Here is a 9,830-nt window from a genome sequence, read left to right on the forward strand (position 1 = left end):
GCAATCGGCCAATAGACTGAGAATCAGTAGATCATAGCCCCAAACCCTCTTAATGGTAACTTTTGATTAACAAATGAACATCCACAACAAAATAAATCTTAAGCATTCAAAATTTTGCTGAAATTAGAAGTCCTGCAGGCAATTTTTTTTTTTTTTTCTTGCACAATTGAAACTAGTGAATTGACTATGTGATCCATCAAGCCTGCTAACCAACTTTTGACTACCAAGATCAAGCCAAGATCATGTATAAAATTAATGCAAGTTAAAATATACACACAAAACAGCAAGTTGTTTCGAAATGAACAAAAATGACAATATATCCAACCCCCTCTTTAGTGGGGTTAGACCAGTAAGCTACATTGTGTCAAATAGCTGTAACAGTTAGAAAATCAAGTTAACAACAAAAGCCATACTCACTCCACAAGGTTCCTGCTTACATCCTTTCCCCCCACCATATATATAATTTTTTTGTGTGTGGAGAGATTGATTTCGTGACTCAAACCCACACCAGGATCGCCTCTTGTATCAATTTTAAAACTAAGACACACATTAGCAATAACTCACTCGTGAACGGTTAAATTTGAGCATCAAACAATTTTTATCCCACCACAAAAGCAGGGAATTTATGATGGTAAAACCTGTGTTAGGAAGCATTACAGATCAAATTAGTGACTTCGTTTGGTAGAAAATTCTTTCTTGAAAAGCCAAAAACCCAAAACCAAGGAAACAAAATAAGACATTTGTTTTACACTTCTAAATCAACATTGAGGCTCCATTTGTTTCAACATAATATTTTACTCATTTTTCATTGTTTGGTTGGAAATAAAGCATGTTAAAAATAAAAAATAACAAAAATAACTTTCATGAAAAGCCCAAAAATGACTTTGGTTTTAAAATTCCGTAAGTCATTTTCGGCTTACTCGCTTGACTCTCTCAACAGTTGGGGAAAACCATTGTTTGCAACATTCATTGGGTTTTGCGGCAGCAAAGGTGAGTGACTGGTTCTCCAAGTGTCAATTCAATTTCCACAACTAATTGCAAGATAGAGAAAGCGCAATACGAGTATTAGGAAAATATTTTACAAACATCAGCCAAACACTGAAAAATAGTAAGGAAAATTATTTTTTTGAATAAATTGTTTTACATGAAAATTGTGTTTTGATGTAAAATATTTTACATTGAAACAAACGGAGTCTGAATCTCAACATGACATTGCCTAACTTGTTTCTAGCAGCTACCACACACACACAAAATGAGAAGCCAAAAATTTCCTAAAACCAAATGATGGAGAAAAGTGTGTCAAAAACAATTTTGATGGAGACAAATAAAGAAAGCATCACAGAAAAGAGAATTAAAAACAAATCCTTACCAAATAGCTAGTATATTCAAAAAGAGGAAGTCGTGGACTGAAAGTTCTTTATACTCTTTGTTTCCTTCACAATGTCAAAGAAGTCTTGAAGAGCAACCATCTTGAGAGTGCTACTTTTCAAACTCTTTATAGCATCTGCAGTAGCCAAAGCTCCAGCAACCGTAGTTATTATCGGAACCTTGTAGGCAAGAGCCATCCTCCTCAGATTTCTTCCATCAATCTCGTCAAGTTGATCACCTGAACTTGTGATCACCATCAATTGAATCTGCCCATTAGCAATCTTGTCACCAGCATGTGGCCGCCCTTCATGGATTTTCAGCACTCGCTCCACTGAAATGCCTTCTAGTTGAAGAACATGAGCTGTTCCAGAAGTTGAAACGATTCTGAATCCGAGTCCTAAAAAGGCCCGGGCAATTGTGGCAAGGTGGGGCTTTGTCATATCATTTAAGCTGAGGAAAACAGTGCCAGAAATTGGTAGCTTCTGCCCAGTAGCAATATAGGCCATTGCAAATGCAATTGAAAACTCAAAGGCAATGCCCATCACCTCACCAGTGCTACGCATTTCGGGACCCAAGAAAACATCACAGCCTTGGAATTTCTCAAATGGAAGAACAACTTCCTTAACTGATACATGTCGGGGTATTACCTCTCTTGTAAAACCTAAGTCATTAAGAGTTTTTCCTGACATGACAAGAGAAGCATATTTAGCCAATGGGTGCCCAATTGCCTTGGACACAAATGGAACTGTACGGGATGCACGGGGATTTGCCTCAAGCAAAAAAACCTGTCCAAAAGCTGTAATTGCATATTGACAGTTCATGAGTCCACACACATTTAACCTTTTTGCCAATTTCACAGTCCATGATCTAATTGTATCCAAGCATGTAGAGGAGACAGTTTTTGTTGGAATTGAGCACGCTGAGTCACCAGAATGGACCCCAGCCTGCTCAATATGCTCCATTATCCCACCAATCACAACATTACCATGCGAGTCTGCCAGCACATCAACATCAATCTCTATAGCATCAGATAAATATTTGTCAATCAAGACAGGACAGTCTGGGTCCACCTCTACAGCATTCTCAAGGTAGGTCACAAGCTTCTTGTCACTATAAACAATCTCCATTGCCCGGCCACCCAGTACATAGGAAGGCCGGACAACAACTGGGTAGCCAATTTCCATCGCAATAGCAAGTGCATCGGCGTCACTCTTGGCAATTCCTCCTTTCGGCTGTTCAATTTCTAGCTCCTGAAGGATTGCATTGAACCTTTCTCTGTCCTCAGCAGCATCAATGGAATCAGGTGATGTACCCCAAATGCGAACATACCCAGTACCACTGGCACATACAGGCTTGTACTCTTCCAAGTAGTGCTGAATTGAAAGAGCCAGTTTTAGGGGGGTTTGACCTCCAAACTGCACAATAATGCCATCGGGTCGTTCCAAGTCAATAATGTTACAAACATCTTCAAGTGTCAGAGGTTCAAAGTAGAGCCGATCACTTGTATCATAATCAGTAGATACTGTCTCTGGATTTGAATTCATCATGATTGTTTCATAGCCTGCATCCTGCATTGGGAAGAAAATTAATAAAAAATCAAAGATCATACACAAATGAAAACAATACCAAAAGTGAAAACACCAGAGTAACATTGTTATGCATAATCAGTGTGAATGCATGCAATTAATACAGTCAGCAGGCTTTTGTGTGTGACTTCTCCTTTTCATGCTTTTCTGAACAAATAGCATATACATGGCTCTTTTGTAGGCCATCAGTGCTATAAAATTTTGGTTTTCCAATCCGAGAAGGAGGGGGAGAAAGAGAGACCAAGAAAAAACAACAAAACCACAATCCAACACATACATATATGAATATGTACATAAATGGGATTTTTTTAACAAGTGACAAGCTTTATGACATCAATATGTTCCCATTCAGTACAATGGCTGTATAATTTTTCGGGAATATGGGCCATTGAAAATAGAGCAGGTATATTCCAACTCTGGATTGCTTATTTGATTTCAATGAATTTACAAGGTTTACCCAATTTCAAGATAGCAAAGTACAAATCAAAACATCCTACAATTTTCATCTGCTTTTGGTTGTCTTAGAAATCTAATGTATTCCTTTGTTGGATACAAGTAGAATCTAAGAAATACGGACACTTCTATGGAGGAGGTGTGTGATGTCGGACACCGACACTTTGCAGACACTCCTAAAAGTGTGCTCAACACTTCTTCAACGTGTCTTAATTAAAATTTTTAATTCATAATATCAAACACTTTATCAACAACACTTTGCTGACACTTTGGCGGTACTTTTGAAGCCTTCAAACACAACCTATGTGATGAATCTTTTCATAGTAAAAATGTTCTTTTTTTTTTCAGAATGTAACTTATGCACTCTAAATATATTTTGAAACATTTATAAGATAAATACATTACGTCTATTTCAATGTTCTACAATTGTTTTGTATTCTTTAGGATGCAATTGTTACATAAATCAATGGAATATATGGTTTCTTAATTTTTTTTTGTTTTTTTTATTTATTGGCACTAGAGTGTCCGGATCAAAGCCAGACTAATCTCCAGGGTTGCATAGGCCCTCAGCAAGGAGTTTCCCGCAAGTGCACCACGATTAATTCAAGGTTTTCCCCCAGTCCGATGGTTTCTTAATTTTAATTAGTGTTATGTTGCTTTTTTTTCATTATATATGAATAAACTATTCTATTTTTAACATATAACAAATTTATAAAAATATAAATTCGTATCATGTCCTACATTTTTTTTATAAATCGCGATGTGATGATGGTATGGGGGTGGAGGTAAGTGGCGGCAGCAACGGTGTAGGTTGGCACTGATGATGGAGTTGGACCAGTGGCAATGGTGGTGGCCGGCAGAGATGGTGGGGAAGAGTGGGTGCATTGAGAAATTAGGGTTTAAGGATTGAGTCTTTTTTAGTAATTTTAGATAGGGATAAGACTGTGACAAAAAAAAAAAAAAAGAGAGAGAGAGAAAGAAAGAAAATGGGGTGCGTTACGTGATGATTGTGTGGTGTAAATAGAATCACCCTAAAGGAAGAAACAAACCTGAAGGGCAAAGGATGTATGGCAGCAACAGTAATCAAACTCAATACCCTGACCAATCCGATTTGGTCCTCCACCTAAGATTAAAACCTTCTTCTTTTGTGTGGGAGTTGATTCACACTCAAAATCATAGGAAGAGTACATATAAGGAGTATTGGCCTCGAATTCCGCAGCACAGGTATCAACACGTTTATATGCTGGAGTGACACCCACAGATAAACGCCTTAACCGAACTTCTTTCTCAGTGGATTTTGTTGCAAAAGCTATCTGCTTATCACTAAAACCTCTCCTCTTCACTTCATAAAAATCATCCTTTGTCAAATGAGACAAACTCTGAGCCATAAGGTATTGTTCCACATCCACCAGTTCTTTCAGCTGAGTGAGGAACCATTTGTCAATGAAACTCAGTTCATGAATGTCATCCACCTTCATCCCCCTCTTCATTGCAGCGTATATGGCATGGACACGATCTGGGTTAGGGACTCGAAGGCTGTACTTTAGCTGATCCCAATCCCAATCTAGTTCTTTAACCTGCGCACAACCCCATCCAGAGTAACCACATTCCAATGATCGAACTGCTTTCTGAAAAGATTCTTGGAATGTGCGGCCTAGTGCCATGGATTCACCAACAGATTTCATCTGGGTTGTCAGAATTGGCTGAGAACCAGGGAACTTCTCAAATGCAAACCGGGGTATCTACATAATTTATGCAATAAAAAAGATAGTCAATTTTTTTTTTTTAATTAGCGACAAAAGAATAAAATAAAGCTCAAGTAAATGAATAATAATACATGACTTAAAAGGCGCATGAAAATTAACAGCAAAAACATGCATGGCTCATAATAGTTTCCAGGAATAATTTGTAAAGCTAATTGAGGATGCTTTATAGCTGCTAGAGTACAAAAGTACATTAACATATAAAAGGAAGCTATTGCAAGAAAACCCCAAAATAAAATTACACTTTCATCAAAGTTCAAAATAATATCTAACTAAAAAACAGAAAAATAGAGTCCAAACAACCATTTACTGGGTATAGTACTTGATAAATGGAGGGAATAAAAATAAATAGACAAATAAATAAAAGGGACAAAGGTCAAAGGATTATTATAAGCATCACGGTTACTACTGATTTATCAAGTTGTTAGGTGGTGATTCAACCTCAGACTCAAAATTCATGATAATTTTAGGATAAGAAAATCGTCCAGACACAAATGAACGAATGTATTAATGATACTCATAAGTGGGTATGAGTCAGATGAGAGTTATAGACTATATGAAATGCAATGTCTTCCTCACTCATGGTTGACTTGTTCAACATCTCAGGGTTAATCACAAATAGGAAAAGGATTCTCATTAAAGGTTTGCCTAAGACTAGCTGATAGAAGTGGATCATACAATTGATCCTCATCAGGTAGTGTTCTCAACAATATGTAATCGAGAGAAGTATTTTTTAGTTCCATGCAAAGATCCTCATGGAAACGATCTAAAGCAACTTGCTTATCCATCAATCTGGCATGGTCAAGGATATTGAAAGAAAAGGGTCTAGAAGTAAAAAAAAATTAATGGCAGTTTTTTTTTTTTTGGTTTTTTTTTTTTTAACAATTAGAGAATATAAAGGAGCAAGAAACACAAAAATATGGATCATTTGCAAAATTTTATTAACTTACCGATGAATAAAAATTCAAGTCTCAATATTCTAAAGGAGAATCATGGACCTTCAAGAGATGACAATTGAAATAATAAGCACCGATAGAATCGAGAATTTTATATGTACTTTATATTGTGCTTTCATGAGAAAGAATCCTTTACATGGGTATTTCTCGAAAATTATAGAGGATGCTGTAAGCATCCAGTTATATAATGGATAAAACGATACCAACACCGGATTCATGACATGAGCAGAGGATAAGATACACACTCTCACTAGTTTATGAAAGTTATCTCTAACAATTATCAAAACCAAACACAACTTCAATGTTTTACTGACGAGCTGATATACATACTTCAATTTTAGCAAAAATGCTCAGACTTTAGTTCTTATTCTTATATATTTCCATCGTCAATTGCAATCTAAGATCAAGGCTTACCAGGAATAATACTTACGTATTTACATAGTACTCTACTATTCATTACTTGATGTCTATATTGAACGCTAACATAAATGACACAAGTATATGCAAGGAACAAGAAGAAGAAAAAAAGAAAAGAACACAAGTAGAGATAATGAGTAAGTACAACAGAACCGAGAAAGACTTGCCTTTGTCACCACATAATCTATGGAAGGCTCAAAACTAGCAGGTGTTTTCTTTGTGATGTCGTTAGGAATATGATCCAACGAGTATCCGACTGATAACTTGGCAGCCATCTTCGCGATTGGGAAACCAGTAGCCTTTGATGCCAGAGCTGAGGACCTTGACACTCTAGGATTCATTTCAATTACCATAACTTCTCCATCTTGAGGATTGATGGCGAATTGAACGTTTGAACCACCACATTCAACTCCTATTTCTCTTATAATGGCAATTGAGTAATCCCTAAGCCGCTGGTACTCCTTGTCTGTCAAGGTCTGTGCAGGGGCAACAGTGATTGAATCCCCAGTATGAACGCCCATTGGATCAATATTCTCAATTGAGCATATAATAACCACATTGTCTGCCAAATCTCTCATAACCTCAAGCTCATATTCCTTCCATCCCAACAGAGATTTCTCCACCAGAACCTGTGATGTCAAGCTAGCAGCAAGCCCGGACTTACAAATCGATTCAAATTCCTCCCTGTTATAAGCAATCCCACCTCCCGTTCCACCCAAAGTGAAGGCGGGTCGTATAATCAACGGGAATTTCCCGATTGAACTCGCGATTTCGATACACTCATCGAGTGTATTCCCAATACCCGAAGGTGGTGTTTTGATCCCAATATTCTTCATAGCTTGCTTGAACAATTCTCTATCTTCTGCTTTCTTAATTGCTTCAAGCTTTGCTCCAATTAACTCAACACCATATTTCTCAAGAGACCCTCTCTCCGCCAATGCCACCGCAAGATTAAGAGCGGTCTGACCGCCCATCGTGGGCAATAGAGCGTCGGGCCGCTCTTTCTCGAGCACTTGCTCGACAAGTTCAGGTGTCATTGGCGCAATGTAAGTCCTATCAGCCAAATCAGGATCAGTCATGATCGTAGCAGGGTTGGAATTGATTAAAACAACCTCATAACCTTCTTCCTTAAGAGCTTTACAAGCTTGAGTTCCAGAGTAATCGAACTCACAAGCTTGACCGATCACAATCGGCCCAGCACCCAGAATCAGAATCTTCTTAATGTCGGTTCTTTTACCAATTTGAGAGTTGTGAAACCCTCCTCCTCCTCCTCCGCCTCCTCGATTCGTCGAATCATTATTGGCTTTCTCGCTTCGCACAGAGATCACTCTCTTGCAGAGTCTCGGCGATCGCGCAATTGAGAGCCGAGATTGGAGATTCAAGTATGAGGAATTGGTCATGCATGGTGATTTCTTGGAGATGAAAAAGAGGGAGAGAGAGTTGGGTTTGGAGGAATAGGATTTGGAAGGAGTGAGAAGAGATGATGATGAAATGAAGTTAGAAGTTGCATTGTCCAAGTGGTTCATGCAATGAGCCATCCCGCAATCACTCTCGCCTCTCTATGAACAATGTTCACAAGAAATTTCTCAAGAAGATGGATATATATATATATATATATATATGGAGAGAGAGAGAGAGAGAGAGAGAGAGAGAGAGAATATTGACGACCTACTGCATGCGCTAGGGTTTTGAGGATGCGCGGCTCCACTCCGCATCACTATTCTTTCCTCATTTGTGTTACTTTGTGAAACTAACAACGTTAACTACAACTGTTTATCTCGTAAATTTTATTTAGGGTATGTTTGGTTTGGTTTGGTTTGGTTTTGTGAGTGTAATTTTTAAAAATTATTTTGAGAAGAGAGTTTAGAAATTTTTTTAATTTGTTTAGTTGTGTATTTTGAAAGTAGTTTTGGAGTGTGGAATGATTTGATATTTTGTTGTAATTAAGTAGATGTGTGAGAGAGAAAAAACAATTGAGAAAAAGAGAGAAGAGAGAAAAAGTGATTGATTGATGTGTAAAAGAGAGAAAGTGATTTTAGAAATTGTTTTGAAAAAATTACAAACCAAACAAACTTTTTAGAAAAAAAATTTCCAAAATCACTCTACAAAGCCAAACTAAACATACCATTTTTACAGATCTAGGAAGTGTTATAGTCGCAAAGTCAGAAAGTTCATATTTCATTTACTATTTTGGACTTTTAATTTTATAGGATTTTAGATTTTTTGACTTTTTAAATTTTTGTATCTTTTTTGTATCCACAAAAGATTAGCCTTGAAAATACACTCCATCATCCAAGTATACATATGTCCACATCAATTATTGACATCAACATACTCAGCAGAAAAAGACAAAATCTACAGAAGATAAGGCCGCTCTTCAACGATCAGCAAAATTCACGTCAAAAAACGACAATAGCTACTGTAATTATTTATGTCTGTCAGTAGTAAAACTTCTCCTTCACTCACTACTTTAATAGAGCAGATGACTCCTACCCTGCTCCATTAAAGAAAAGCTGTAAAAATCCTTATACGTGTTTTGTAACAAATTATGGTGTCAAAATTTTATCAAGAATGAAGGATTAAATGATATGCGTGGAGCCTAAAACAGTACCCGACATCATATCCTAACCCTTTATTGATATAATTTTTATTGTTTATGTCTAGAGTAATAGGAAGTTGGCCATAAAATGTGTCAAAGTCCTTATATTTATTATGTAGAAGTTTTGTAAAGCCTATAACTAGGCTTGACTAGACTTCTGGACTTTTTGTTTAAAAATTAGACGTAAGGGTAAGTCTTGTTTTTGTTTGTATCCGTCAAAAGTATTGTATAAATTGGCATTCATGCCATCGGATGAAACAATGAAAAAATTCTCCCCATTATTCGTTGCAAAAATTTTCTCCAACTCCCTCACTCTAGTCTTTGTCTAAAAAATTCTAAGTGTTCAAATCCTTCAAGTTTTTCCAGAATCTCAAAGTCTGTAACATAATCTTTGTAAGTATACTACATATTAATATGAAGTGTGAGCAATCTCTCTCTTTCCTTAGATATTTCAAAAGGGTAATTATTCTGTTCTAAAATTTATTTTCTTTTTAAAAAAACTAAGTTTATAAAATGCTTGCTTGCTCATTAATATTACATGCTTTGAACCTTCATAGTATCTGTTGTTTTTTATTTTATTACTGAGTGACCTTAGCTGAAGAGCCCGTGTGAGCTGTGGTTAGGCATTGAGGGCAAATTGTAGGCAGAAAGGGAGAGGCAAGAAATAGAAAATAAAAATATACTATGT

The 9,830-nt window shown here is 36.8% G+C and overlaps 1 protein-coding gene across 1 annotated transcript; it reads right to left on the reverse strand.

Moving 5' to 3' along the window:
* Window positions 1-1,253: 1,253 nt before the first annotated feature.
* On the reverse strand, window positions 1,254-8,318 carry LOC114258116 (carbamoyl phosphate synthase arginine-specific large chain, chloroplastic). Its single transcript, XM_028197977.2, has 3 exons — window positions 6,711-8,318; window positions 4,457-5,149; window positions 1,254-2,936 (listed from the first exon to the last, which is right to left on the reverse strand). Exons 1-3 carry the CDS (start codon window positions 8,079-8,081, stop codon window positions 1,386-1,388), a joined length of 3,615 nt encoding a protein of 1,204 aa, XP_028053778.2. The 5' UTR covers window positions 8,082-8,318; the 3' UTR covers window positions 1,254-1,385.
* Between the last annotated feature and the right edge of the window lie 1,512 nt (window positions 8,319-9,830).

This window comes from Camellia sinensis, chromosome 3, assembly GCF_055761805.1.
Source record: "Camellia sinensis isolate YWXY chromosome 3, ASM5576180v1, whole genome shotgun sequence".
NCBI classification, from domain to species: Eukaryota; Viridiplantae; Streptophyta; class Magnoliopsida; order Ericales; family Theaceae; genus Camellia; species Camellia sinensis.